Below are 26,759 nucleotides of genomic sequence, written 5' to 3'. Positions count from 1 at the left end.
TTTTTTTTTTTTTTTTTTTTTTTTTCATTTCTTGTTGATTGTCATGGCGAAGGCTTGGTGGTGGTGGCAGTGGTGGTGGTAGTAGCAGACCCACAAAAAGGAAATTTTCAGATGAAGGAGGAGGAGGAGTAGAGGGATCAAGACCACCGAAAGGACCTTTGCTGGGTCCAGGAGGAGGGGGAGAGACAAGCCGGCAACAACAGTAGGACACAATCTACTACAAACATGACTAGGTCCAGAAAGGCCTTCGTCTTAAAAAAATTGTAAGTATTGGCTTGATAGTACTTTTTTTTCTTGGTTAATTTATTTATTTATTTATTTCTGTGTTCTAATACATTTCTTCTTTTTACAATAGATGTGGAATGTCTCGTTTTTTAATGGGATGGACTATGTATTGAAAATAATAATAAATGCTGTATAGACAATGCAGAGGGGAGATAGAAAGCTTTCGAAAATATAATGACCATCGATTATTATTATTTTTTTTTTTTTTCTATTTAATTTCTTTTCTTTCTTTTTTTTAAAAACGCTCCTTCATACGAGCTGCCTTGGTTCGCAGTGTTGAGTAGACCTTGCCGGGTGGCGAACCCAAGATAAGTGCCACAATAGCATCTCTAGCAGTCTTAATATTTTGAAAAGATCCCAAGATATGGATACGAGTGTCTGCAAGGACAATACGAGTTTTGCTAGCGTTCTCAATTGTAAACTTGGTCTTTCCATCCTTTCCTGCAATACGACCAATAGCACGCGACAAATGATCACCATTCAAAGTCTTGACATCCTTGATCTCAAACGAATCCAGATATAAATCATCCAATCTTAACAATGCGGTGGCATCCTGAAAGAAAAGAGGTATTTATAAGTAGTGTTTAGTTTATTGCTGCATTCCCTTTCTTTCTTTCTTTCTTTCTTTCTTTCTTTGTGTCGACTTACATCAATATCAAATCCCAGAGCAAAAGCTTTGATAAAATCGGCTCCTTTCTGTAATGCTCCAGTATCAACTGTATGTTTTGATGTCTATAGTTTTATATAAGAAGTGGAAGTAATCATAATACCAAGTGGATTGAATTAGTGCTTTTTTTTTTTTTTTTTTAAAAAAAAAAAACATAAACAAGATAAATTCACTACCCTTCGACATTACTGAAGAAGAAAGAAAGAAAGAAAAAAAAAAAAAAAAAAAAAAAAGTACCCTAATTTCAACAGATTTGGACTTGATATTCATACGAACTTGAAGTTTGAGATGATCAACCAAGGGAGAGTATATTTTCATCCATTCGTTTTTCAATGGTGTCATACGATGTGGAGGAATAGGGATCTTGCGTTGTTGGGCTGAATTTTTGCTCTATTTGATCCACACAATAAATTTTTAAATATAAGAGATACCATGGAACTTGCTTTTGATATTGTACAAAAAAAAAAAAGTAGAAACATACAGTCATTTGGTTGGCGCTTAAAGCTTTGAACTTTGGTTTTTCCACTTCATTATCCATGTCCATATCCTCAGCATTAGCCTCGGTCTCGGCAGTGTGTCCAGTAGCGTTTCCATGTCCTGGCAGGGTATCAGCCGAGATCAAAACATCGTCTTCATCCTCCTCCATGTCATTATGCTTTGCAACGGGCTTCGGGCCCTTATAAGCAGCCAGGGACGACGACATTTTTCTTGAATATATTAATATATATATATGTGTGTGTGTTTAAAAAAGAAGAGTATATTAATGATATGGAAGTCTTTTCCTTTCTCGTTCTTTCCTTCTTTTCTTTTTTACTTGAAGGGAAGAGAGTAGGATGGAGGAAATAAGAATGGAATGAAATGTGGATGCAGGAGCAAAACAAAAAAAAAAAAAAAGTTTGAATGCGCTTATAGGCAAAGCAATGACCCTCAACTATAGAAAAAAAAAAAAAAAAAAAAAATAGTTTTTACAAACATACAAAGCCACTCGATAGCCTTAAAAAAAAAAAAAAAAAAAAAAAAAAGTGACTGCCTGCGCCTGATCAACCTCCAACCATCCCAACCCTCCACCTTCGCTCCCTTTCCCATAACCACAAAAACTATGTTTGCTCTCTCTCCAACGCTCTTTCGAAACGTGGAAGGGGCGATAAGATCACGCCAATCATTGGTTTCATGTCTATCGCTTGCTACCCTCAGCCGCAATTATACTACAAGCACACTCAAAGGCCCTTCGCCACCAATTTTGGGTATTGTATCAATCCACAAAGACATTGTAATAACAACAGCGACAACAACAATAAAAAAAAGGGGGGGGGGGAGAGAAAACGGTAACATACTTACGGTGATTAACGAGCAGCATCTTTTGAAATGTAGTTGATAAACGACCTATTGTGATCACCGGGCCTTCTGGGAGCGGGAAATCAACTCTTATTGAGAAGCTATTTCAAGAATACCCCTCAACTTTTGGATTTAGTGTATCTCGTAAGTGCTTTATTTTTTTTATTTTCCCCTTATTTTTAATTATTATTATTATTATTTTTCCCTCCTTCACTATTAGTTACGATTATCCTTATTACCATTACTTTAATTCATTAAAGATACAACACGAAAGCCAAGACCTGGAGAGAAGGATGGTATCGCGTATCACTTTGTCACAGAAGATGAGATTCAAGAATTAATCAATCAAGATCGGTTTCTAGAACACGCAGTCTTTTCTGGGAACCATTACGGAACCAGTAAGAAAGCTGTTCAAGATGTTTTTGAGAGTGGCAAGATTTGTATCTTGGATATTGATCTTCAGGGTGTACAACATGTCCGTAAATCAGGTTTACAGGCTCGATATGTTTTTGTACGACCTAAAAGTTTAGACACCTTGGAGACCCGTTTAAGAGGACGAGGAACAGAAACAGAGGAAGCGATTCAGAAACGGTTACACCGGGCCAAAAACGAATGGGGCTATGGTATGGACCCTAGCAACTTTGACCATGTAGTCATCAACGACCAACTGAAGAAGGCGTATGAAGACTTGCGAGACTTTATCTTTTCTTCACAAGCAAGCAAAAAAACTTAATAAAAGGCCTGACGATTGTGACTGCCTTGAATTGGCGCAAGATCACCCTCTTATTGTTCTCCCATACCCCTTTCCTCTGTTTTTTTTTGCCGTTGGCCAGTTTTTTCTTTGCTTCTTACCATTCTCTACTCTCATTCCCCACACGCTAATCACTGAAAAGCATGTCAGTAACAGCTGCAGCAACAATAAGGGACGGAACAGGATTAGGAACAATGACTCACAAACTTATTAAGGACAAACAGACTAATGGCATTGATATTCAAGGATGGACTGTGCTCTCATATAAAACGTCCATTCTTAATTCCCAGGAAATTGACGCGTAAGGGAGAAAAGTGGAGGAAAAAAAAGAAAAAAGCTTATGCTAAAAAAAAAAAAAAGAAACGCTGTGCATTACACTTGGTATTGTCTTGATACTGACATGCTAATATATCGATCCCTCTTTATTTTGTTGACCTTATCAATCATTAAAAAAAAAAAAAAAAAAAAAAAAAAAAGTGCGTCTGCAGACTTGGGGATCCCTATCCCAGAAATGATTTTTGGCAATAATTTCTTATCGATTGAACACACTTCTGGGTTTAAGCTTGAATTCAAAGCTTTGCCTGCACTGGCGATGGTGGATCAATCATCCAAGAGTAGCGATCTGATCAAAGTCTCGTATGCAAGGGAATGGTTTGACAAGCGAAGGTTAGTTTATAATCAGCAAGCATCCAAGTTTATTATTATTATTATTTCATTTTTATCTGAAGGTTATATCAACAATTTTTTATGCCTTCACCATAGTATGGTAAACCAGGAGCATATCACGGATGTTGTCAAGCCATATGACTGGACATACACAACAAAGTACAATGGCACCAACTTGAGCGTCCATGAAAAGATGCAATTTACACCTACTACAACTGAAATCATCGATATCGAACAGCTCAGACGACCTGATCCTATCCTCTTTTATGATGAAAATATTTTGTTTGAGGATGAACTTGCAGACAATGGCACCGCTGTTCTGACGACCAAAGTGGTAAGCCTTTTTTTTTTTTTTTTTTTTTTTTTTTTTTTTCTCTACTCCCAAGGGAAGGAAAGAGGATATAAATGTATACCAGGCTCAACTTTTACTAATATTATCTCCAATATACTCCATCCCGTATATATATTTTCTGCTTCTATTTCTTTCTCGACACTCATAGCGCGTCATGCCATCGTGTTTTCTCATCCTTTTGCGCTTCTTCCTACGCGTAGATGATGTGCTTTTCCGTATCCATGACACTAGGATTTATCATCGGTTTGGAACCAACGCTGTTGTCAGAGAATGCTCCACTCGTGAAAGCTCTTACAAAGAAATACGCGCAGTAATGTCATGTTTGATTTTAAAGTTTTGTTTGGATGAAATACTTTTTTTAATATAGGTTATTTAATGTTTCTTATCCATTCATTTTTCTTTTTTTTCTTTTTTTCTCGTTAGAAAATCCCACGTTCAAATGGAGAGGATCTGTCGTTGCTACTAGATTCCAACTGGGTATCATCCCAACTTCCAGAACAATCGTCGTGGACTGAAGCAGCAAACCTTGAGCAATAGGGAACAATAATTATAATAATAAAAAAATAAAAAATAAAAATAAAAATCATTTTTCATTGGCGGCCTGCACCTTTTTATAAAATGCCTCTGCGAAATCAGCCACTGTTTGACCATTGGACAGATCCGTAACATCAGATGGATAGCGATTGAAGGCAAAAGGTTGCTTCATATGTTGACCAGCTGCCTCGGAAGCTAAAAGCCTTAGAGGGAGACGTTCTTTGGCTGAAACGAGTTCCTCCCATTCAAACAATAGAGAGTCTGTCTTTTGGGCGAATGGATTAAAATCAATCACGTAGATCCGCTCTCTATTCCTGGTGATGTACACATCAAATGTATCTTTTTTGCCAATTTTTTTTTAAAAAAATAAAAATAAAAAAAAAAAAAAGTATTCAGTAAAATGAGATTTCGAACCAAGGAAATAGAGAGAGAAGAAAAAGGTAGGACTTACAGTCAGGATCCGGGAATTTATTCCTGATCTTCTCTTCATAAAAGGCAATGATCTTTTGTTCCAATTCGTCCTTGATGCCCTTCAGGAAGTCATAATAGGTCATATCCCGTTGTGAGACGCCTACCAGCTGATGACCTTTGACAAAACATCTAAATTCCATTGAAGGCGCCAAATCAAACCACTTTCGAAGAACCAGCTCTATGGTCTCGGGTCTTTGCCGTACACCAACAGCAACATCAGCATCAACATCAACCTCTGCAGCCTTTTTGGTAATGATGTGATCCTTCCTTGTCGTCAGGGGCGCGCCATCTGAACAATCCTCATAAGCATGTGCAAGATCATGAGCCACAAAATCTGACGATTTCAGCAATAAAAAGATATCAGCAGCGTTATGGCATTTAAGAGTGTTGGTAGGCGCGATCCAACTAGCATCTCGAGGCGAACTCCAGTTGAGCTTTGGAAATACTTCTCCTCCAAGATCTTCGATCGTTTTTTCAATTTCTCGTTCTAATGTAGGGAAAGAGGGTAATGGGACCTGTATCTCATTAAAAATAAATAAATGGTTCAACAAGGGCTATTTGAGCCAAAGACAGTATACTTTTATAAAACATAAAAAGATACCTCCTCATCATCGTCATTATCATCGTCACTACTATCGTTATCATTTGTAGTTGCCTGTCGAAATGTTCTCTCCTTGAAAGCCCGAAGACGATCCATGTCACTGATATGATCATCTTCACTGTCGCTTAATGCCATTGAAATGCCACTTGTAAGAGCGGAAGAAAGAAAGAAGGAAAAGCCATGGATCAGGTTAGAAATATTCTACCCCATACTCATAGAAAAAAAAAAAAAAAAAAAAAAAGAAAAAAGAGTCGATAGAAGCAAAACACAAAGCAAGGTGTATGAGTTACCTTTGCCCAGGAATAAAAACACCATCTGCGTTCAGATATGAAATAAAATCCTCTGGTAGAGCAATGATTTTCGACTTTATGGTATTGGCTCGAAAAATTGGATACCAGGCTGAAAAGGAACAGTTCTCCAGTCGTTGATGTGTCAATGGTGGGAAAACAAGCGGTCTAGGCGTGATAGCTTCAAGTGGCACCTGGCTCTCCTGATGCTGATTCTGCTCATCTTCAGGTTTGTATACGCTCATGATGGAACTTAATGTTTGCTGCCATGTGAGGAAAGAAAAAAAAAAAAAACTCGCCACCAAACTTAAGGACATTAATCACACAGCCACAACAAACAACAATTTTATTTTGGTGAAAGGGCTCAGTTATGTTACACTTATATCAATACAATGGTTGAAGATGGAGAAAGAAGTCAGATAGACAGAGACAGACAGACAGAGAGTACTGATGAAAGGAACAGAAAAGAGTATTACAAAAAGAAGGCACATTATAACAGCTGAGATACACTCATATACGAAAGAATAGAAAAAAGAAAAAAGAAAAAAGAAAAAAAAAAAAAAAAAAGATCAAGAAGAGACAAAAAAGAAGAGTAAACGACCAGGATAATTAAAAAAAAAAAAAAAAAAGAAATAGAAAAAAGACAGCAAAGCCAGACTAGTATGAAAGAGATGAATTGTCCGGCAGCCCATCCTTCTTTCCGCTACTCGGGCCATTGCCATTGTATCCTTCCTCACGTCCCTGGCCATTGAAATAGTCATTGGGCCGCCGACCATATCCACCACCTATTCCACCCGGTACACCAGGGCCTCCTCGAGGTCCTCGATTTGATCCATAAAACCCTGCACCATTGTTGCCGGCCTGGCCTCCTCCATTACCTGGTCCAGAAGGACCAGTGCCAAAGTAATCGTTCCGTCGATCAAAACGATCGCGGCGTTCACGCTCGCGCTCCCTATCATGTTCACGTTCACGATCTCTTTCACGATCTCTGTCTCTTGGAGGAGGAGGAGGGCCACCACGAGGGCCTCGGTAACCTCCATACCCAGATGAATCCATATCGCCGTAGCTCCATTCATCTCCATTCATGGATCGGTGCCGAGCTCGCTCATCTCCTTTGTAGTAATCACGTGGACCAGATGATCCAGGATGACCTGTCGGCGAAGACAAAGGTCCTGTACGTTTAAATGAAGGCTCCTCGTTGTAACCATAGTGAACATTGGATGATAGATGATTAGGCTCGAACGGTGAAGACGGAATGGATCCTGAAGTCAACGAGTGCTGACGCTCCCTCGCAGGTGAATTTAAAGATCCAGGAGCTGTCCGTTCCGATCGATCAGAAGGTGAACCAAAGAACCGAGGAGAGGCTAAACGGGCATCCGATGATCGTGCATCCATGGACCGATATTCTGAAGATGGCATACTGCGATAATTCCCATTAGTTCCAATTGACATTGGCGCCGGGGGCGAATGTCCTCGTTGATTACGAGGTGTTCTCCATCCAGAAATGCTATTGTTGGGATTGTTGGGTGGAGGGGATGATCCAGATTTATTTACAGAACTCTTCAGCACCATATTGGCGTTTGAAGGGTCTCTGGGGCTGGAGCTATGAGGCAAGCGCTGGCCAGTTGGTGGCTTCCCTAAAAACCTTCCTTCAACAGAGGGATCTACCTCGGGTCGAGAGGATGTATCCATAGGTGCAGATGACCGTGACGGTGACGAGGGACTCAAATTTAGCTTAGAGAATGACGCAGGGCCGAGAGAAGCAGGACTGAATGGCTGGACAGGGAAATATTCACTAGTAGAACCACTTTGAGTACGGGAGGACAACCCTATTAGAGGTGTCGGCAGATTACTCTCTACCTGAAAGTAGTCACCACTTGAAGATGGCCCTTTCTCTGACACCGACAGTGTCACCGGACCCTTTGACTCCACCATTTCAATATCTACAGGTTCCTGACTTGCCTCATTAAACGCTTCGTCCTCGTCATCGTACCCTTCATATCCAGTTTTATCCTGCTTTAGAATCTCTGATTCAGCATAAACATTACGCTGTGAGGCCTCTTGGCGCTGCTTCTGGTACTCTTGCAGTGAAAGTTTGACTTTTGGAATAACTGGGGCAGCTTCAACTTTTGGCTCTGGTTGTGAGGTTGCCAGGGAACTTACATGATCTGCAGCAATAGACGCATTTTGCGCACCATCGACGCCTTTGTTAGGACCAGGCTCACTCATCTCTACATCTATGCTTTCCGATGCATTGGATACATGATTATCTGTGTCTATAGAGGTCGGTGCAGCCTCAAGCGAGACTTTAGAAGGAATAGGTGAATTCGAAACAGCTCGCTTTGCATGATATGGCTCCATGTTAGACTTTTGAGATATCTCCAGTCGGTCAGTCATTGTAGCTGTGTGCGAGCCAGCGTTGGACTCTTGAGGCTTAATTACAACTGGTTGCTTTATAACTGGTGCACGAGACTTGAGCTTTTCCTCTGCTCTTGATTCAAGGTGATGCCCACGCTTAACTGGTCCTGATGAACTATTCTCCGGCTTGACGTCTTCATGAAATAGATTGAGAACATCGCCTTCAACAATGGATGGCTGTAGAGCGTCGTCATTTTCAAATGACGGTTGAAAAGTGGCGGGTTCCTTTGGTCGTTTGAGGGCATCATCTGATTCGGATGATGGTAACTCGACAGCTGTAGGGTCGTTCGCAACTGTGGATACGTTGGAACCATTTATTGACACATCGCTCTCCTCCATCTTGATATCGAACACTTCCTCAGCTTTCTTCCTCATCTCCTCAGCCCGCTCAAGCGCTTCGGCCTCCGCCAGTGCCCTCTGTTTGAGATAAATCATCTTCCAAACCTTTTTGCAAGGCAAGGCAGACGATCTAAGGGATACTGTTGGAAATGTCTCCTTTGGCAAATTTTTCTCTCGCAAAACCCTCCGCTCTGTCTCATGAAAGGATTCACCCTCTTCGTCACTTGTGTTCCCGAGGATGCTTACGAAGCTTCCATCCATAGAGCTTGATCGTGAGATGTTTTGAAGATCGTCTTGTGACTCTAATGTGTGGGATGTAGAGCGCTTCTTAGACAAGGATTCTGAGGCTGAGTAGTTTGCCATACGCTTCCCTCTGGACGCAGCAGTATAAGGTTGCTTCTTTTCAGATGAAATTGAAGAAGCTCTTCTGAGCACCCTGCTGCTAGACTCTGTCCTGTCAGAATCTGATGCTGCAGACGAATGTGACGGCATATCCTGGTCCCATTGTTCCATATCCCATTTACCTATTAGTTATAACATTGGCACATTCAAGAAATGATCAGCCATATTTGCTTATGTATTTTTGCTCAACAATACAATTATTTTTTTTGTTTTTTTACCTTGAGATTTAGACTGTTTGTTCCTTGCGAGGAAAGAGTCCTTTTGGGAAGATCGGTTATTAGAATCGGAGTCAATTCCACTATCGCCAATAGAAACATCGTCGTCTTCAATGGCGTTAGTGTTTTTATGAGATGATGAGGGTTTTTGCTCGACTTCTTGTGATCGGCCTTTGCTCCTTGTCCGAGACTTTGAAGTAACACCAAGTTTAGCTTCTGCTGGTTTTTGCTTTGCATGTCCTGCGTGGGCCGCATCCCTATCTTCCATCTTCTTAATTTGAATCAGAGCCTGCTTCATTTCCCGCACCGACATTTCTGGACTTCCAAGGTTAGAGCGCTTGGGTGGCGATCCTACTCTCTCTGATGTAGGCTGTTTGCGTCGTCGCTGATCATCTGAATCAGAATCCGACTCCATGTCTTGTTCTCGATTACTCCGAAGATTATTTGGTGAGGCCTCATGTCGTGCCTTTTTAGAAGAACTCTCAAGCTTGCTTGCTTTAGGAGACTTCCGTCTTGGGCTGCTTCCAGCAATAGAAAGGTCTTCGTCGCTCGTTTCCTGATCTGCTGAGCGCTTCCCATCTGGTCTGTCTCTCTGATTACCATACCGCTGTCGCAAACTCTCGGCAGTGGTTCCCTTTTTTGGACGATTTCCTTTAGTCGTAGTAGGGGTTTCATGGTCGCGAGCCCCAGATTCAGACATTCCATCTCTCAACATTCGATGTAATAAACATGTTTCTTTGTTTTCACAAGCGCAGTCTGTTTGTGCAAGTAAAGTAGATGCGACAAGATGCTTAGCCTTCCGGATTTCCTTGGTATTACGTTTTACGGAGTTGTCCTTTGGCTTATCTGACGAGGCCCCAATGGGTTGCAACGCCGGATGATCCCTATTCCAGTCCCAGTCAAGAGTAATCTCCTGGCCTTTAGCGATAGGAACCTTTGCGAATAAACCAAGGTGAACAGTCTGATCCTGAACTCCCGGGACGACAATGCTTTTGACTTCTGTGTTTGGTACACATGACCTTCTAACAAATCGAGCATCATTACCACTTCGTCTTGCATCAACAACGAGGTTGAGGTGAGGATGAAAAAGGACAAAGGGTTTTGGGGTGGCCAGAATGGAGTATTGGTTGATAGGATCAGCCTTGTAAGCTGATTTAAGGGAAACTTCGCCCTTGAATTCCATCATGAATCTTCCTGCGCCAATGTTGCTTTCTGCGAAGAGTCCATATTGCGGTGTTGGGGAATGAGTCGACTTTGATGAAGACAAAATGTGCTTGACAGTTGTCTTCATAAGAGGTCGCGCCAAGGACTCACGCTCCATAGAAACTACATTAGAAGGATCAGTGTTGGATGTTGGCGGCGTCGGAGGAAGCTGTGATCCAAGTGAGCCGGATGAAGACTCGGTGCTTTCGGTTCCTATAGATGATTGGGTATTATTACTGCCTGTATTGGCACTGGCAGCAACAAGCTCGTGAAGCTTCACCCCTGAAGTCAACGAGAGTGATCGCTTTCTTGATTGTGCTTGTCGGAACTGGGCGATCACCTGTCGAAAGAGGTCTTGGACAGGCTTTGACGTGACAATATTTGTGTCGATGGACGAAAACTCGACCTGGTAGGCTCCCATAGTGTCATGACCATCATTCTCCATATCCAGGTCCTCATCGTCATTAATATTTGAAGACGTCTTGGAGCCATTGGCTTGTCCAGCTGATTTATGTTTATTGGAAGAATGCTGCAAGGGTGAAGGGTTGCTGTGGGATTGAAGTTGAGAATGCTTGTTGCTTGTGGCGCCTTTACTCCTCCTCCCATTTACATCTATTGACATTGAAGGGTTTTTTCCTTGAAAACCGTTGCTCACACTATTGCTGCCTACACTATGATGTGCGCCATTTTCCTTTGAGTTGGAGGTTGTGGAGCCAGGGGCGGCGTTCTGGTCTGAAAGAGCACTGTTTGCTGAACCGAATTGTTTCCGAGGTCTTCCTACAGTAGGTTTTTTCCTTGAAGGTGACTTTTCTCTTTTGCGCTCCAAAGTTCCATTTCTCCTCCGTTGAATCTCGTTGGCACGTTTCCTGTCGACAGAGCGAGGACTACAGAGCTCGCAAAGGTATTTGTCTGGGACATTAGATTGACCAATACCAACACAGACGGCATGTTGCCATACAAGGCAGCGTTCGCATTGGATGGTGAATCCATCGTCATCAGTATAGTTGCAGATACAACGGATTATTCCTGCATCTTCGTCATCTTCATTTTCGCCAGAGTCCTCTTCTTCCTCCATTGTGTTATGACTACTGTTGTTATGATTACTATTGTTGTTGCTATTACTGTTATTGGCGATACGGTTGATGACTTTGTTGGCCAGATTGGTAATGGATGACGAAGGTGCCACTGAATTGGATTTTGAAGACATGGCAAAATTTATATTGATTTGTGAGATTAAAAGTATGAGTGGATATCGTTTTCTGAGGAGGGTATTGAATTGGGTTTTTTTTGGATGGACTTTGAATCTCCTGAAGAGTAGGATGGACTAAAAAGTTCCTTCTTTAAAATGCAGATGATCGCCCCGGATTCATTGTACAGACGAGTGTAGGATCTGTAAAAGAGTGCAAAAAAAAAAAAAAGAAAAGAAAAAGAAAAGAAAAAAGAGAGAGTAAAGAAAAACAATTAGTATGATGTGCTACTATAAGCCAAGAAAGAATGAGAAGGTTAGAAACCCACGTTTGGACGGCAAGGGAGGATTGCAGCTTTGTATATATTATACTGAGAAGAGGTATGAGGGACGAAGGGAAAAGCAGAAAGATTGGGAAATGGCGTGCCCAACTCAATGCTTAAAAAAAAAAAAAGAAAGCTGCAGGAGAGAGAAAAGGAGTGGAGCAACAAAGAGGAGGGAAGCAAAAATGAAATGGGAATAGAAAACAGAACATGAAAGACGAGCAGATGAGAATCCTTTTTTTTTAATGACAAGTTTAGTTAGTCATTGATGATGACAGACATGGTGCTCATTCCAAAGAACATTTTTAAAAAAAAAAAGAAAAAAGAATAGAACAAGAAAACAAGCCAGTCCTCCTCTCTCTTTCTTCGACCCTGTCCTCGTCCATGGAGAGACGAAAGAGAAAAGAGAGAAGAAAAGAGCCTTCAATAACAACGATGTCAACACGAGAGCACTTTTTCATTTACTCAACTCATGCAAGCCCACCACAGCTTGTGTTCCTCCTCTCTCTTTCACTTTACTCCTTCTCTTTGCATATATGCAATATTTATGGAGGGGCAAAGAGGGAGAAAGAGAGAGCCTCACAAGAGACAATAGCAGTAGACAAGTGGATTACTCAATTAAAAAAGCACTCGCTTTTTTTTAACTTCTTGCTGCTGTCGTTGTTGATGTTGCGATGAGATGTAACATGTGTGCGCACATGTGTGTGATGTATATGATGTCATAAATGCTTTTCTTTCTCTTTTTTTTCTCATAAGCCCTGGTAAAGAAAGGAGGTGAATGAATAATAACTTACGTTTCTGAAGAATGTAAAGAGGCAATGAACAAGAAACAAAATAGATAAAGATATGCTGAGTGCTGTTGAGAAAATGAAGAGAAATGAAAAAGTAAATTGAAGGAATAAAGGGATGAACACTAAAAATATGACGATGATGCTGGAGTGGGAGGTTTACGTTGTTGAAAGTAGGATCGAAAATGATCTAGACAAGTGGGAATAAAAATGAGTGAGAGTGAGAGTGAGAGTGAGAGTGAGAGTGAGAATAAAATTGTGAAGAAATGAGAAATGAAATGGAGTAAGAGATGAGATGAATTTATGAATGAATCGAATGAATCGAATGAATCGAATGATCAAGTGACTGTGTTGACTGACAACTCTTGCAAAGCAACGAGTTTAGGAATTATTATCTTTTGTTTGTTTGTTTTCCCTTTTCTCCTCGCTTCCCTCCACTCAGCTCCATCCTCCTTGACTTGTTGCATGAGTCACTCTGCTGCACAATTGCAGTCATTGAGCCACCCTACAATCGCTTAACTATTTACACAATCACCTCCTCTCTCTTCATCCCGTCTTCAATCAAACATAATTACAAACAATGGAACCTACAATCATCAAATCTAGGAAGCCTCAGTACTTGACTGCAGAATGTGTGGGCTGCAAAACCCCTGTGGAATTCCCCATACCAAAAAGCACAGGCGATGTCACCTACATTGAATGTTATGTCTGTAAACAAGTCCTCAGCATCGATATTCAGTACCCAGAGAAAGGTGCCTCTGCCTCTGCTTCTACAGGCACAAGCTCACCCAAAAGCAGTAGCTCTAACAACAACAAGAAGGATGGTCCCTCCTCCAAACCAAAGAGAACTGGCACAGGCACCGGTATTTTTTTTTTTTTTTTTTTTTTTTTTTTGATTCTAAACATATTCTTTTGGCTCTGATTGACACATTCTACAAACTCTTCATTACATTGATCCTAATGACCAACCATCGGTTCCTTTTTTTTTCTATTATGAATATTCAGATGCCAGTCCCTTAGAAACCGAACTGTATGATATTCTAGGCGTACCAGTCGATGCCACTCCCGCCCAAATCAAAAAGAATTACAGAGCCTTGGCACTCCAGAACCATCCAGATAAAAATCCTGACCCCGATGCACATGCCAAGGTAAAAAAATCACATTTTTTCAGTGGCAACAACTTGTGCTGTAATCTCGTGGGAGGCACGTGGGTTTGGAAACAACAATAGTCCGCTAAAGCCTAATTTGGTTTTTTTTACTCTGATATGTGTAATAATAGTTTCAAAAGATCTCGGAGGCATATCAGGTCCTCTCAGACCCTAAATTGCGGTCTGACTACAACATGTATGGCCATAACAAAGACGTGTCGCCAGAAGGAGGCTTCGGTAGGTGGCATCGCATAAACGAACATCAGAAGCACAACGCTTACGAAGAGATCTATTATAGACAACTGGCCAAGAATTATTATTGTTATTATTATTTGTATTTATTTATTTTTTTTATTTTTTTTTTTTTTTTTTAATTAACTCCTAACAGTAAACCCCGAAGCATTCTTCAAACAACAATTTGGAGGAGATCGCTTTGTTGATATTATTGGAGAAATTTCGATCGGACGTGACATGCGGGATGCCCTCAATGACCCTGAGGATGAAACCACAGCAGGATTGTCTCCAGAAGAAAAGGCGAAGCGGGAAGCATCTGCTAACGAATCCAAGGACAAAGCGAGGGACGAAGCTCGTCAGGCTCGTGTAGATAAGCTCGTTAAAAATCTGATACACAAACTCAGCATTTTTACAGATGGTCCTTGTGATCTCGAAGCTGCCAAGGGATATCAGGAAATGATCCGTTTGGAGGCCGAGGACTTGAAAGCAGAGAGCTATGGTGTGGAACTGCTGCATGCTATTGGGTTCACCTATACTTTGAAAGCCAAACAGTATCTCGGCAAGAACGAAATGCTAGGTCTTGGCAGCTGGTTCCATGGCGTACGTGAAAAGGGACATATTCTCTCAGAAACTGTCTCCACTCTTCGAGCAGCAATGGATCTCCAGCAGAGCTTTACTCAGCTGCAAGAGGCTGAGAAGGAAGCAATGGACGAGGCCGCTAAAAAGGCTCTTGAAGAGGCAGCAGCATCTAAGGGACTTCGTGCTCTTTGGAAGGGCTCCAAGCTTGAGGTGGAAGGTATGTCTTTTTTTAATCAATTCTATCGGTCTTGCCATATGATTTTGTTAACGGAACCATGGCTCAGGGGTCATTGGCGAACTTTTGAAAGGACTTTGAACTTACAACCTTATTTTTTTATTTCTTTGTTTAAGGTGTTCTGCGTGATGTTTGTGACAAAGTTCTGGGCGACCCCGCTGTCCCCAAGGCGACATTGTTGGAGCGTGCTCGTGCATTAAAGATTATTGGTGCAGTATATGAAGGTGTGAAGCCCGATAAACCCACGACGCCTTAGATCCTAAAGTGAATTATATCACTATGCATACAAGACAGAAAGACATTGGCATTTGAAAATAGAATAAAAAGATGTACATGCGATTTAACCTTTTTTTTATTCATGTTTACATGGCATGCAGGAAGACAGAACAGCAGATCTTGATTCTGTTAAGTGTGTCCCATGGTTCAATAATAAAACCATGCCATGTGGCATCTCTGCGGCCCTCAAAACAATTTAAAATAATAAAATATATAAGAATGTGGTTGGAGTACGCTCATGGCCCACGTCACTTGCTCTCTGCTTCAGCTCCACCACGCCTCCATCATCCCTTTCCTTCGCTCCTTTCACTCTTCATCCCGCTCGCTTTCAGCCACTTTACGCCTCTTCTCCTCTCCCATTGCAACACTCATTTATATGTACACCGTTTCTTAAACCTTTTGAGTGCTCCCCTCTCCTCCTCTCAATTCCATCTGGTTTGTCATGAATGCATTGATTGCTCTTGCCGTCTGGTGTCAACCCCATGGCCCAGTCACAATTCTCACTACACAGCATCGTCGTCCTCCTTCGTCCTCACCTTGCAATGGAACGTCTTCATCCAGAAACACACGAACCACCAATGCTGACAATGGCAACGCCGCCAATAACAGCAGCGATACCCCTTCATTACCATCTTTACCTCACAATATTTCCATAGCCCAACCGATTGCTCTGCTCGAAGACCATCCCTCTTCAGTTCATAATAAGGGTACTCTCCCTCCTACCTCAACCTCAACCTCATCATTCGACTCGCAAACTGCTCTAGTGAACAGCTCTAATTCCGTCTCTGTCACAGGAGCAACAACAGGAACAAATCCTTTGCCACCTCTTGAAACTAAAAAATCAAGACGTTCAATACATCAATCGTCACTTAATGGATCCTGTCAGGTTTCCATTGCCAATCGTCCATCCTCAGCCCACCCTGCACTCAATTCATCGAGCAATAGTAATCCATGTGAATGTCAGTTCAGTATCCCAAGTGGAGAAAAGTCACTTCATTCGGTCGATCCCATCAATCATGAGCTCTCTTACATTAGTCAGCCCATTCCAGTGGATGCCAGTCTGTTTGCACCTATTCGTATTGCCTGCATTCGATCGTATGTGATTTGCATGCCTACTTCGCAGCACAAAACAGATGCATGCACGATTCGCAGCCGTTTTTGCTTTGCTTCAATTTGAGCGGCTGGGCGGGATCAGCAAAAAAAAAAGAAGAAAAAAAAATCTAACCGTCCACTCAATTCCTATCCTGTCTTCCAGCCTCAACTCAGAAACCTACTGCGGACGCGAAGGTTCTGTTTTCTTTGGCGACGGTGTCAATGGCTATGTGCTCTCATACATGTTTACAGTCTACGACGCACAGTCACGCGGACATAGAGTCAAGTACACAATTATGACCATGATGACAGATCGGGTTTATCTTGTTGCCAGCATGGAATATTTGATCAGGTACGATATATTTTGGACGACAGACCATGCTCTACTGTGAAAATAATGTGTAATTTGGTGGATCACTGAACACAGATGGTACTTGTGCACTCCCTCTCTTTTTTTTATCAACTTGTTTAATGCCGTAGTCAATTTCAAGTGATCGCATCGAACCTCCAATCGATGGCAAACGCTCTATGTCCTCCGCATCAATCATCCGCAACGCGGTCTCTATCTTACTCTTCATCCCATCATCGAGGATCCATCATGCCAGAGAGTAAGCTGTGCATCTACTGTAGTTGCAATTGTAGACCCTGCAGCTAATGCTATCCGACGTGAGCATTGTCACACACAATTTTTTAACCACGTGCGATCGATTTCCACTTTCACTAGATGCCCCGACCAAACGTGGACGACCATTAACAGACGTTTTAGCCAAACCAGATATTTTTGTTCAATTGCATGCTGCATTTGTTTCTGTGCTGAGCAGCTGCAGTCGGAGGCTAACAGAACGATATATTCAAGGACGTCCTATTGTATGTATCATATATTCACAGGATAGCACATGCGATTTCTTTTTAATGACATCGAGAGCCAGGGTCTATTCCAAATCTAGCTACCGGACTGACATTGATAACTAACTAAACTATAATAAATGTAGAGCGATCCTCATCCATATGAGAAAATAAATGAGCGGCAATCGAGCGATAATGGACACCAAAGCATCATCATTGAATCTTTGAGAGATCTACGACGAGCACTTGGACCCCAGCAATTCAATCGCCTTATATGGAACAGTGTTGTAGGTAATCAAGTCATCGTGCGCGGAGAAGAGCCCAGTGTTGTTCATGACATTATCAGGTTACTAGAGGTAAGTTGTAAGGAATTACATGGGTAGAAAGCAATGCAGGCGTTTCCATATTCAGATGGATTTGGTTGATTGATTTCTTAATTTTCCTCTTTATTCTTAACTAAATGCTTTTAGGGGATTTTGCCTAAAGATTGCTGCACTGTTATTCTGGACGGATCCTGCTATGAGCCGAGCTATGCGTGTAATATCCTTGGACTCCATCGTTCTATCCCAATTCCAACTGATTTGGACCCACAAGACTTTATTTTACTTGACATCTGTACAAATCCTCTTGGTCATGACATTCCAACTCCCCCAACATCTTTACCTGTTGATACTCGCCGCAAGAATGGATCTGAAGACATGTCTCCTGTATACCAAGCGGATTGGTCTAACGCGACACTAGTATCAGACATAAAAGATCTAAGCGTCCATATGGAGAAAGTTGTGGCTGTTACGGAGGGGAAGCCTTCGAATGGTTCAATTGATCATACCCAACCTCCGACATCTTTGCCAAGCAATCTGCATTCGCCTAAGGGGGGCGCTTTATGGCAGACAAGGAAATATCTCCTGCAGGCAGGAGAGGAACCACCAGAAACATTATACCTCGATAACTTTAAAGATACGAATGGGAAAGATACGTTAGGGAGGAGAACGCTTTCGCCTCAAAAACACCCTTGTCTTCTTTATATCGATACTTTGAACGGTATACTGGACTATAAACTACCTCGAACTATAGAGTCTAGGAGACTGATAGTGCTTCGAGATGAATGGGTCAGGTACAGTTTGTTCCCCATACTACATATTCGTTATTGAGAGGGACTGAACTATGGATTGTGAATTATTGTATAGATGGCTTACTTTTTTTTTCTTACTTCTACACTTTATACAGCAAATCAATACAGTTTCACAACTTGTACAAGACAGGTAAAGCATCGGATGAGAGCGTAGTGGAAGCATTTTTGCAATCCATGCGAGTAGATAAACGCGATCTAAAGATTCTGCGGTTCTTTACACGCTGTGCCAAATCAAATTCATTGCAAAAGTTTAGGAATGAGGATGCTATTGCAACCTCAGGAATCGCAGCCTAATAATAATAAAATGACCAAAAAAAAAAAAAAAAAAAAAAAAACACATAATCAGATTCATGTTGAACGTAAACTACATGCATGGCAAATATGATAAGGATATCTAAATGTATAAAATTTCGCCGTGGAAGACGACAATTCACTCCATTTAAGATTCTGGAGGAATTGAGATATATACGGAACAATTACTCTTGCAACAGCCAGCCAAAGCGTCCAGGGTCTGGCGGCAAGACCAATTGCCCCAGAACAAAATGTGCTGGTAAGAAGCGTCGAAAGTTGAAGAAAAAATTAGCTCCCGTGACTAGCCCTTTACTTTATAACAACTCTTCTTTGATGACAGTCCCGATCATTGTCCCAATTGAGCAACAAAGTCGTTGCAGTCTGTGGGGACAAACGATACGGAAAGATATTAACACAAATTCAAAGCCTAGAAGCACAGTCCCAATTTTTTTTTTTTTGCATCTTCTTCCTTCTATATTGATTTTCTTTTTATTCAGTCAGGAAAGGGCGACAGGAACGAAACGAGACGCATTCCTCAGGCAATATCCTTCCTCAACATTCATCACATTACGAAGAGACGGTCGCCATTGCAAACAACGCACGTTAACGATAACGATAAATGAATCAGGTCACAAAGTTTGAAGGATCCCATGAGGACCTCATCCACGATGTCGCGTTCAACTATTACGGGAACCGACTCGGTAAGGAAACTTGAACAGAACAATATGTGGCTACAAAAGCCCTTTATACTTTGTGAATTTTACTGTTGCGGTCCTTCTTGTAACTCAACTTCAACTGCAACTTCAACATTTAAATAAACCCTTCGCTGTAAAGCAACTTGCTCTTCGGACCAAAAAATAAAGATCTGGGACTACAATGAAGCAGAAGGTGTGTGGGAATCCAATATTTCATTCAAGGCAAGTTTTTTAAAAAAAAAAATAAATAAATAAATAAAGGAAAAAAAAGATTGATGATTCAGACAACTAAGCGGGTTCCATACTTCAAACTTTGTCTGCCCTTCTCTCCTAGGCCCATTCCTGTGCGGTTCTCAAGACATCATGGGCACATCCAGAATATGGACAGGTGTTGGCTTCATGCTCTTTTGATCGTAGTGTCATTGTCTGGGAAGAAACTTATCATGGTAATTGATCGCTCTGTCTAATGTTAGAATTTGTTTTTTTTTTAAAAAAAAAAAAAAAAAAAAAAAAGCTCAATGTCGTTACACCCATACCAACATGTCTCTCCCTCTCTTGGTCTGTGAATGGATGGTTGGCTTTTTTATTAATTTATTTTAGATGCAGTCAAGAAGTGGACTGCAGTTGCTACTCTCAGGGATGACAGCGGAACTGTTCAGGACGTAGAATTCGCACCAAATCACCTTGGTCTTCGTCTGGTACAGTGATTATGATTATGAAACGTATTTGCTTTTATATGAAACGTTCATATTGACCCAAACAGTAACCGATCAGGGATCATGTTTATATCCTTCAATCTTGATTTCTTTTCATGAATATTACTTTTTTTTTATTTGACTTTTATGTTTTGTTGACAGGCTATTGCTGCTGCAGATGGGCTGGTTCGGATTTATGAAGCCATGGATGTGACGAGTCTGGCACATTGGACCATGATTGACTCCTTCCCTGTTGGAGAAGGACCAAGCAAGGACGAGGAAGGAAACCATTGTTTATCATGGTGTACTGCGAAGTTTGCTGCACAGATGATGGTCGTTGGTTGTGCTAAGGATCATGTTGCCAAGGTAAAGGAGCTGGCTTGATTTTCATTCGATTTATGTCTATATTGATTGTTTTGACTTTATATCTCCGTTCATCTCATTCCTTTATGGCTATATATAACATACATTAGATCTTCAGACAGGACCACAACAGTAAATGGCAGGCATGTGAAGTTTTGGGAGGTCATGGAGGTGTGGTCCATGATGTGAGTTGGGCGCCTAATATGGGAAGGTAAAAAAAAAAAAAAAAAAAAAAAAAAAAAAGTGGGCTTGCTCTGGGTGATTCAACTGTATCATACTTTCGCTTCTTTGATAGACAGATATTGACCTCAAACATGATATCAATACCTTTATATCTATGTACTCTAGGAGTTACCACCTGATTGCTACAGCATGTAAAGATGGACATGTAAGGATATTCAAGTTGACCGAAGACAATCAAGGTGGTGCATTATCGGGTGGATGGACCCGCAAGATGTTCAATGTAACACGTATTGCTGATTTCCCGGATCACAACGCGGAGGTGCGTACGAGCAGGTTTCTCAATTCTCAACTAGTCTCTCTTAAAAAAAATTGGGATTCAAGAAGCGCATTGTTAATCCGATCTTTTTTTTTTCTTAATATCTGTATTAGGTGTGGCGTGTCGAATGGAACGTTACTGGAACGATCCTCTCTTCATCAGGGGATGATGGAAAGGTCCGATTGTGGAAAGGTAATAAGGAACTTTTTTTATTTTATTTTTCACAATTTAACTGAAATTAATCATTACAAGCAATGGCTGCGAAACCTTTTTTTTTTTTTTTTTTTTTTTTTGCCCAATTGCTTCGATATAGCAACATACACGGGCGACTGGAAGTGTATGAGCGTTGTATCTGCCGAGGATGGCGCCAACGCGTTCCAAAGATAGTTTGGTTGAACGCAACCAAGAACAATAAAATAAAATAATACAAGAAAACGCGTGTATGTGTTGTGTAGGATGAGGATGTATTGAGGTTCAGAGGGGGGCGACGAAGGTGTTAGTAAGTGGATAAGGAGAATATGAGTTTCTATGAATTAAGTCAGTACACGGATGGATGCGGTGGAGAGCCTTCCGACATGCTTAAATGCAAAATTTTGTGGATATAAAATAAGAATCCCCGTCCTTCCATTCCACCGAGTCGAATTACAAAAAAAAAAAAAAAACTCAGTGTTTCCGTTTCATCAGGAAGATAAAGAGGCATGAGAAAAGACTTTTTGATATCAACATTTTTCCCTTCACTCTCCCCTTCCCTCTTTTCCTCCACACTCTACGTCTTTCTACTCTCCTCTCTTTCTTCTTTTTCTTCTTTCTATCTCTTTCTCTCCCACACCTTCTTCACCCTTCTTTTCTCTATCTTTCTTTCACTTTTTATAAAACTCAATACCGTGCGCCATGTTGTCTGCACTCAGGTTTGCCAAGTCAATCCCCACTGTTACAGTCGCACGTACCGCTCACCGTGCCTATTCGGCTGCTGCTGCTAGTGAGGTAAGCCTTAATGCATGCATGAAGAGCGAATGCAATGCCTTGACATTCAAACCGTGACATGGTGACAAGTTTTTTTTTTTGATGCTTGAGCATGGTCTTATTCAGGGCAAAAGTTCTTTACCAACTTGAATCAGCCCAATTATTGGAGGATTATGATACTTGAACCAGCATTTGTCATATAAAATCCATGACTATAAAGGAATTTTAGAACTACTGCTGGTAGAAAGGCTATGATCCAATTACCAAAATACTTGGTGTCTTTTGCTTCTTGACGAGCAATACTTCGAAACTGTAGTAGATCAAATCAGAACAGGAGTCATACAAGGTCAATTAATCGAGTCGAAACCATAACCGAAGTTTTTTTTTTTTTTTTTTTTTTTTTTTTTTAATTAACTCGTGGTGATTTAGGCCCTCAGGAAAACTGTCCTGTACAACTATCACATTGAGAACGGAGCCAAGATGGTCCCTTATGCTGGCTGGTCAATGCCCGTTCTATACTCTAATCTTAGTGTTGGTGCTTCTCACAACTGGACCCGCACTAATGCTTCCGTTTTTGATGTCAGTCATATGCTTGCCACCAGGTAAAAACGAGTGTTCGAATGACCCCCTCTTCTTTTTTATTAAACCAACATCCTATAAAGACATGATTGGTCTAACGTTAGTTTTTTTTTTTTTTTTTTTTTTTTTTTTTTTTGGCTATTCCTCTAGAGTCACAGGAAAGGATCGCGTCAAATTCTTCGAAAGCCTTACTGTAGCTGACATTGAGAATCTTCCTGTTGGCAGCTCGACTTTGTCTGTCTTCACCAACGAAGATGGCGGCATTATCGACGATACCATCATCTGTAAGCATGAGGACTCACTTTATGTGGTCTCTAATGCCGGCTGCGCTGACAAGGATCTGGCTCACATCCGCGCTCATCTTAAGGAGTTCCAGAATAAGGGTGGTGATGCTGACTTGAAGATCATTGATGACCATGCTTTAATTGCTCTCCAAGGTCCCAAGGCTGCTGCTGTACTCGAGTCGTTGGTTGAGAAGGATCTTCGCGACTTCCCCTTCATGGATGGCCGCTTCATGACCATCAAGGGCATCGATTGCCACGTTGCTCGTTCGGGCTACACTGGTGAAGATGGCTTTGAAGTAAATTACTTTTTCTTCACAAATGCAAACATGAATGATGTTGTTTGTACGTACATTAACCATGCATTCCCATTGACCTGTACTTGTAGATCTCGGTTCCAAATAACGATGCTGTCGAGTTCACCAAGCTCTTGCTCGCTTCACCTGATGTTGAGCTGGCTGGTTTAGGTGCTCGTGACAGCTTGAGGCTTGAGGCTGGTCTTTGTTTGTATGGCCATGAATTGGATGAGACCATCACCCCTGTTGAGGCCGGCCTCACCTGGACAATTGGAAAGCGTCGTCGTGCCGAGGGTGGCTTCTTGGGCGCTTCCAAGATCCAAGATCAGCTCAAGAATGGCGTCAGCAAACGTCGTATCGGATTGGTTGTACAGGGTGCTCCAGCACGCGAAAATGCTCCGATCTACGCCAATGGCGAATTGGTTGGAAAGGTCACCTCAGGTTGTCCTTCTCCTTCGACCAAGAAGAACGTTGCTATGGGTTACGTCAAAAATGGTCTTCACAAGTCAGGCACAGAGCTCGAGGTTGAAGTCCGTGGCCGCAAGCAAAAAGCTATCGTTACTAAGCTCCCCTTTGTCCCTGCTGGTTACCATAAGGTTTAATTATGAAAGACAACGGTTGTGACAGTGATCTCAATAGACTCATTCTATCAGACACATAATTAACCAATCCATCCCATGGCTCGAAAAAAAAAAAAAAAAAAAAAAAAAAAAAAAACTCATTATCACATCTCGACTATTCATTGATCAAAGGCTCGTTCGGTTTTTATTTTGTAAGATATTAAAATAAAAAAAAAAATAAAAAAAAATAAAAAAAAAAAAAAAGCTCACGCATTGGAATATTTCCTTCAAAGCTTCCCATCGTTCTTTACATGATTTTCAAAAAAAAAAAAAAAAAAAAAAAAAAAATGAAATAAGGTCATCATAGATTGCAATCCGTTATCACAGCGATGGAAGCAACCAGAGCCTGTGCGCTGCAAAAAAAGCTCGCCCTGTAATGTCATCCATATTCTTAATCTTGGCCACATGTATACAATCCAAGCGAGAGACCAAACGCCTCCCCCATATACGGACAATGCTCTTCATTGATGGATCCCGTTAGATCACACAACTCATGTGTTGGAGAATTATAATCATAGCTTAGTCGTGTTTCACCTCGGTATATTTGACTCCATCCTGGCTGCATCAAAACCTGCATACGTGTATCGCATTGTGAATAGTAGGGTGGTGGGCCATACTGGCCACTCGAATAGTTCTCCTCCTTACGCCAGATGTTAAACTCGGAATCAAGGAGGTAGGCCAGATTATGCTTTTGTTCTTTGGCTAGGCATTTCTCTCTTATGTGTTGGCTGGGCATAGAACGCCAGCAATACAGCGAGCCCTTTATGCAAACCTTAGTGCAAATAACACTCAGCAATACCCATTTGTATGAAACTGGAGTTAATAGTCTCTCGCAACCTACAAATACAGCAATCGAGACCATCGAAATGATGGCTGTAAGAAAAAAAAGGATATTAATATCAATGGTATAAAATAGATAGAAAGTGCAATAAGCCAATAGGCAAACACCCCTTCCCTGCAGTCTTCGTATCGCTTGCAAGGCAGACGGCACCGAGTACTGAAAAGATTATACCAATATCAACAATGGAAGCCCTTTCAATTACGGTGCCTATCATTCACGCGAACCCCTTGATCAAAGTTGGTAAATGATTCAACTCTTATATGCCTAGTTTTTGCAACAGCCTCGTATTTACACTACCTGACATGAATCGCCATGCTCTATGTATGACACCTAGCTGCCAAAGAACGTCTTCCTGTTTGCTTCTGAACTCGTCCACGAGCATGTTGAGTTGCTCGATTTTCTCCTGTGATGTTGCGGCCATGTTCCTGATATCAAATGTTGTCTCTTCCAAAGTCCTCGCTACTTTGTCACGCATGTTGACCCTCACACTATCAAACACGCTGATTACTTCATCCCGAGCTATTTGGCTATTAGTCTCCAGCTGGCAAAGCGCTTCCGTGACATTGGTTATCGATGCATTTATAGCTGCATTTATTTTATGGGAGCCCACTTCTTGAATATCCAACAAGGTGCGCGTATTATCTTTAGCAACCCTTGCTATTTGATCTAGGCTATTGCGAACTGTGTTCAGCTGACCTTTCATATCATCTAGGCCATCGTTAGATTCTTGAACCCTGGCCTAGAAAGTTTGTTTTGTGAGGAAATTGCAATAAGGCAGTTGATCTGATATCCTCAATACTTAAGCTAGTGTCGTCATGGCTTTTAGATAAAGGAAAGACACACTACCATAAGGTCCTTATTAATTCTATCCAGGGTCTCAGCTCGTGAAAGGCCCGATTCTAGGGACTTGTGCCAGCTTCGCATCGCTTGGGAGATCGAACTCAAAGTCTATATAATACTGATTGTAAGAAAAAAGCCAAGAGGAACATTGCAGATCTGTTGAAAAAGATTGAGCCAGTTTAATACCTCTTCTATGCTCGTGTGGTACTCCGTTATGAGCTGACCATTAACTTCTTGAAGGTGCGAAATAGCAACGCCCTGTTGCATAGCTTCCTGCTCACTTCTTCGACTCATCCTTGACATATCTTCGAAAAGCATTGATAAATAATCGCGTAAAGCGCTAGCCTGAGACTATTTCGAAGTAATGATATTGAATATAAGCTTGTGCTCTTGGGGCTCCTCTAAAAGCGGAGCAACAGTGTGGCAATATAATGGTAGTGTGCATATCATTCTACCCTCTTACTAATATAGTTTTTGTCTGATCATTGATGGCTGTATGAAGATTCATGGTTTCCTGAAAGCTTGTAACTTCTAATCGGTGTGTCTCCAATAGCTCTTTCTGCTTCTCCCTCAAAAAGGCGATTTGCTCCAAATGAGAACGTGAGATGTTCCGTTGCAAAACACGTAGATCATCTAGATGTGTGGCGTTGAATGTACGAAACGTGTAAGACAGCGTAGTTGGGCTCGACACGTCAAAAAATTTAATGATTAGGTCTACATGTACCATGCTCCAATGAAAATCGAACCGCAAGACACATCACTTTGACTTCGCGAAAATATCCAGAATAGGATGTCCAGAGCTGTGGCACATGGCCAAGGGACCTGTGTATTATATATCGTTGATTACGGAAACCATTAAGGGCTCAGCATTAGAACAACTCAGTATTTAAAGAATATGCATCAAAAGTGGGCAATCCTAAGTCCATACTGGACACATCGTCGGATATTGGCCGGCGTAGCAGATTCGCTTTGTGCTTGTTCCCCCTCTGGGCTAAGGGCGCGGCAATCAACAGGTACAGGCATATTAGCTGTGGCAATCTCGCAAGCCGCCAGTCTAATCGCAACTATAATAAAAAAAGTGTTTGTTTACATGAAAAACCCTGACATCCTTCTCCTATCTAATAGTTCATATAATAAGTAGCTTGCTTTTCTCTTGTTACATTTCATTTTCTCATCCTCATCCATGTCAACGCTTTTGCATTCTTTACGCAAGGCTCTTGCTGCCTTCTTGAAGCAGTCAGGCTTGTGCTCGTACGCTTTCAAGGCCTCTGTAATGGTTTTAAGGAAAACATACTCGATCAAAAAGATTAAACAACTGTGTAAAGCGGTTGATATAGCCATCACAATAAACAAGTTATTATGGATAGACCTGTTGCGTAATGCAGGGCAGACATCTCTTCGTCAGAACTATCATCCCCCCAGTTAATGGGA

At 41.4% G+C, this 26,759-nt stretch overlaps 11 protein-coding genes across 11 annotated transcripts; 6 read left to right on the top strand and 5 right to left on the bottom strand.

Annotated features, from left to right (window-relative positions):
* Nucleotides 1–476: 476 nt before the first annotated feature.
* On the bottom strand, nucleotides 477–1,843 carry BCR41DRAFT_353821 (partner of nob1). Its single transcript, XM_022024227.1, has 4 exons — nucleotides 1,434–1,843; nucleotides 1,190–1,342; nucleotides 934–1,017; nucleotides 477–838 (listed from the first exon to the last, which is right to left on the bottom strand). The coding sequence occupies exons 1-4, from the start codon at nucleotides 1,653–1,655 to the stop codon at nucleotides 521–523; spliced, it is 777 nt and encodes a 258-aa protein (XP_021881225.1). The 5' UTR covers nucleotides 1,656–1,843; the 3' UTR covers nucleotides 477–520.
* A 153-nt stretch (nucleotides 1,844–1,996) lies between these two features.
* BCR41DRAFT_63882 (guanylate kinase) lies at nucleotides 1,997–3,078 on the top strand. Its single transcript, XM_022030956.1, has 3 exons — nucleotides 1,997–2,196; nucleotides 2,324–2,431; nucleotides 2,548–3,078. The coding sequence occupies exons 1-3, from the start codon at nucleotides 2,052–2,054 to the stop codon at nucleotides 3,018–3,020; spliced, it is 726 nt and encodes a 241-aa protein (XP_021881224.1). The 5' UTR covers nucleotides 1,997–2,051; the 3' UTR covers nucleotides 3,021–3,078.
* Nucleotides 3,079–3,232: 154 nt separating this feature from the next.
* Nucleotides 3,233–4,593, top strand: BCR41DRAFT_305944 (TIP41-like family-domain-containing protein; the record flags this gene model as incomplete). The annotated part of the gene is made up of 5 exons (XM_022020811.1): nucleotides 3,233–3,339; nucleotides 3,516–3,731; nucleotides 3,801–4,038; nucleotides 4,205–4,366; nucleotides 4,480–4,593. The coding sequence occupies 5 exons, from the start codon at nucleotides 3,233–3,235 to the stop codon at nucleotides 4,591–4,593; spliced, it is 837 nt and encodes a 278-aa protein (XP_021881223.1).
* Nucleotides 4,562–6,194, bottom strand: BCR41DRAFT_381008 (D123-domain-containing protein; the record flags this gene model as incomplete). The annotated part of the gene is made up of 4 exons (XM_022027285.1): nucleotides 4,562–4,929; nucleotides 5,042–5,582; nucleotides 5,663–5,729; nucleotides 5,953–6,194. The coding sequence occupies 4 exons, from the start codon at nucleotides 6,192–6,194 to the stop codon at nucleotides 4,640–4,642; spliced, it is 1,140 nt and encodes a 379-aa protein (XP_021881222.1). The 3' UTR covers nucleotides 4,562–4,639.
* Nucleotides 6,195–6,606: 412 nt separating this feature from the next.
* Nucleotides 6,607–11,733, bottom strand: BCR41DRAFT_370832 (hypothetical protein; the record flags this gene model as incomplete). Its single annotated transcript, XM_022026562.1, has 2 exons — nucleotides 6,607–9,230; nucleotides 9,327–11,733. The coding sequence occupies 2 exons, from the start codon at nucleotides 11,731–11,733 to the stop codon at nucleotides 6,607–6,609; spliced, it is 5,031 nt and encodes a 1,676-aa protein (XP_021881221.1).
* A 1,500-nt stretch (nucleotides 11,734–13,233) lies between these two features.
* On the top strand, nucleotides 13,234–15,366 carry BCR41DRAFT_353816 (X-domain of DnaJ-containing-domain-containing protein). The gene is made up of 5 exons (XM_022024226.1): nucleotides 13,234–13,686; nucleotides 13,829–13,971; nucleotides 14,103–14,208; nucleotides 14,360–15,001; nucleotides 15,136–15,366. The coding sequence occupies exons 1-5, from the start codon at nucleotides 13,404–13,406 to the stop codon at nucleotides 15,273–15,275; spliced, it is 1,314 nt and encodes a 437-aa protein (XP_021881220.1). The 5' UTR covers nucleotides 13,234–13,403; the 3' UTR covers nucleotides 15,276–15,366.
* A 186-nt stretch (nucleotides 15,367–15,552) lies between these two features.
* On the top strand, nucleotides 15,553–18,675 carry BCR41DRAFT_386599 (vesicle coat protein). The gene is made up of 7 exons (XM_022027812.1): nucleotides 15,553–16,390; nucleotides 16,551–16,739; nucleotides 16,868–16,995; nucleotides 17,112–17,254; nucleotides 17,380–17,589; nucleotides 17,704–18,347; nucleotides 18,461–18,675. Exons 1-7 carry the CDS (start codon nucleotides 15,738–15,740, stop codon nucleotides 18,657–18,659), a joined length of 2,166 nt encoding a protein of 721 aa, XP_021881219.1. The 5' UTR covers nucleotides 15,553–15,737; the 3' UTR covers nucleotides 18,660–18,675.
* A 447-nt stretch (nucleotides 18,676–19,122) lies between these two features.
* Nucleotides 19,123–21,339, top strand: BCR41DRAFT_336700 (WD40-repeat-containing domain protein). Its single transcript, XM_022022041.1, has 9 exons — nucleotides 19,123–19,357; nucleotides 19,491–19,573; nucleotides 19,686–19,797; nucleotides 19,952–20,049; nucleotides 20,209–20,412; nucleotides 20,520–20,620; nucleotides 20,758–20,911; nucleotides 21,022–21,100; nucleotides 21,222–21,339. The coding sequence occupies exons 1-9, from the start codon at nucleotides 19,276–19,278 to the stop codon at nucleotides 21,293–21,295; spliced, it is 987 nt and encodes a 328-aa protein (XP_021881218.1). The 5' UTR covers nucleotides 19,123–19,275; the 3' UTR covers nucleotides 21,296–21,339.
* A 202-nt stretch (nucleotides 21,340–21,541) lies between these two features.
* BCR41DRAFT_353813 (hypothetical protein) lies at nucleotides 21,542–23,712 on the top strand. Its single transcript, XM_022024225.1, has 4 exons — nucleotides 21,542–21,892; nucleotides 22,301–22,473; nucleotides 22,601–23,030; nucleotides 23,120–23,712. Exons 1-4 carry the CDS (start codon nucleotides 21,800–21,802, stop codon nucleotides 23,627–23,629), a joined length of 1,206 nt encoding a protein of 401 aa, XP_021881217.1. The 5' UTR covers nucleotides 21,542–21,799; the 3' UTR covers nucleotides 23,630–23,712.
* A 326-nt stretch (nucleotides 23,713–24,038) lies between these two features.
* Nucleotides 24,039–26,055, bottom strand: BCR41DRAFT_370827 (hypothetical protein; the record flags this gene model as incomplete). The annotated part of the gene is made up of 5 exons (XM_022026561.1): nucleotides 24,039–24,520; nucleotides 24,786–25,227; nucleotides 25,335–25,436; nucleotides 25,515–25,679; nucleotides 25,792–26,055. The coding sequence occupies 5 exons, from the start codon at nucleotides 26,053–26,055 to the stop codon at nucleotides 24,039–24,041; spliced, it is 1,455 nt and encodes a 484-aa protein (XP_021881216.1).
* Nucleotides 26,056–26,228: 173 nt separating this feature from the next.
* Nucleotides 26,229–26,669, bottom strand: BCR41DRAFT_370826 (hypothetical protein; the record flags this gene model as incomplete). The annotated part of the gene is made up of 2 exons (XM_022026560.1): nucleotides 26,229–26,392; nucleotides 26,489–26,669. The coding sequence occupies 2 exons, from the start codon at nucleotides 26,667–26,669 to the stop codon at nucleotides 26,229–26,231; spliced, it is 345 nt and encodes a 114-aa protein (XP_021881215.1).
* Between the last annotated feature and the right edge of the window lie 90 nt (nucleotides 26,670–26,759).

Source organism: Lobosporangium transversale, assembly GCF_002105155.1.
Source record: "Lobosporangium transversale strain NRRL 3116 chromosome Unknown BCR41scaffold_19, whole genome shotgun sequence".
NCBI lineage: Eukaryota > Fungi > Mortierellomycota > Mortierellomycetes > Mortierellales > Mortierellaceae > Lobosporangium > Lobosporangium transversale.
The sequence above is the reverse complement of the archived record's forward strand: the minus strand, read 5'-3'. Positions and strand labels throughout refer to the sequence as shown.

Bases quoted from the DNA above. Each gene is read 5' to 3' on its own strand.
- BCR41DRAFT_353821 (XM_022024227.1), bottom strand. From the start codon at position 1,655: ATGTCGTCGTCCCTGGCTGCTTATAAGGGCCCGAAGCCCGTTGCAAAG. The intron at 1,343-1,433 runs GTATGTTTCTAC...TGGATCAAATAG, and splicing joins TAAGCGCCAACCAAATGACT to AGCAAAAATTCAGCCCAACA. The intron at 839-933 runs GTAAGTCGACAC...CTTTTCTTTCAG, and splicing joins CTCTGGGATTTGATATTGAT to GATGCCACCGCATTGTTAAG.
- BCR41DRAFT_63882 (XM_022030956.1), top strand. From the start codon at position 2,052: ATGTTTGCTCTCTCTCCAACGCTCTTTCGAAACGTGGAAGGGGCGATA. The intron at 2,197-2,323 runs GTATTGTATCAA...TTTGAAATGTAG, and splicing joins CCCTTCGCCACCAATTTTGG to TTGATAAACGACCTATTGTG. The intron at 2,432-2,547 runs GTAAGTGCTTTA...AATTCATTAAAG, and splicing joins TTTTGGATTTAGTGTATCTC to ATACAACACGAAAGCCAAGA.
- BCR41DRAFT_353816 (XM_022024226.1), top strand. From the start codon at position 13,404: ATGGAACCTACAATCATCAAATCTAGGAAGCCTCAGTACTTGACTGCA. The intron at 14,209-14,359 runs GTAGGTGGCATC...AACTCCTAACAG, and splicing joins GTCGCCAGAAGGAGGCTTCG to TAAACCCCGAAGCATTCTTC. The intron at 15,002-15,135 runs GTATGTCTTTTT...TCTTTGTTTAAG, and splicing joins CTCCAAGCTTGAGGTGGAAG to GTGTTCTGCGTGATGTTTGT.
- BCR41DRAFT_386599 (XM_022027812.1), top strand. From the start codon at position 15,738: ATGAATGCATTGATTGCTCTTGCCGTCTGGTGTCAACCCCATGGCCCA. The intron at 16,996-17,111 runs GTAAGCTGTGCA...CACTTTCACTAG, and splicing joins AGGATCCATCATGCCAGAGA to ATGCCCCGACCAAACGTGGA. The intron at 17,255-17,379 runs GTATGTATCATA...TAATAAATGTAG, and splicing joins ATATTCAAGGACGTCCTATT to AGCGATCCTCATCCATATGA.
- BCR41DRAFT_336700 (XM_022022041.1), top strand. From the start codon at position 19,276: ATGAATCAGGTCACAAAGTTTGAAGGATCCCATGAGGACCTCATCCAC. The intron at 20,413-20,519 runs GTAAAGGAGCTG...AACATACATTAG, and splicing joins CTAAGGATCATGTTGCCAAG to ATCTTCAGACAGGACCACAA. The intron at 20,621-20,757 runs GTAAAAAAAAAA...TATGTACTCTAG, and splicing joins TGGGCGCCTAATATGGGAAG to GAGTTACCACCTGATTGCTA.
- BCR41DRAFT_353813 (XM_022024225.1), top strand. From the start codon at position 21,800: ATGTTGTCTGCACTCAGGTTTGCCAAGTCAATCCCCACTGTTACAGTC. The intron at 21,893-22,300 runs GTAAGCCTTAAT...GTGGTGATTTAG, and splicing joins CGGCTGCTGCTGCTAGTGAG to GCCCTCAGGAAAACTGTCCT. The intron at 22,474-22,600 runs GTAAAAACGAGT...CTATTCCTCTAG, and splicing joins AGTCATATGCTTGCCACCAG to AGTCACAGGAAAGGATCGCG.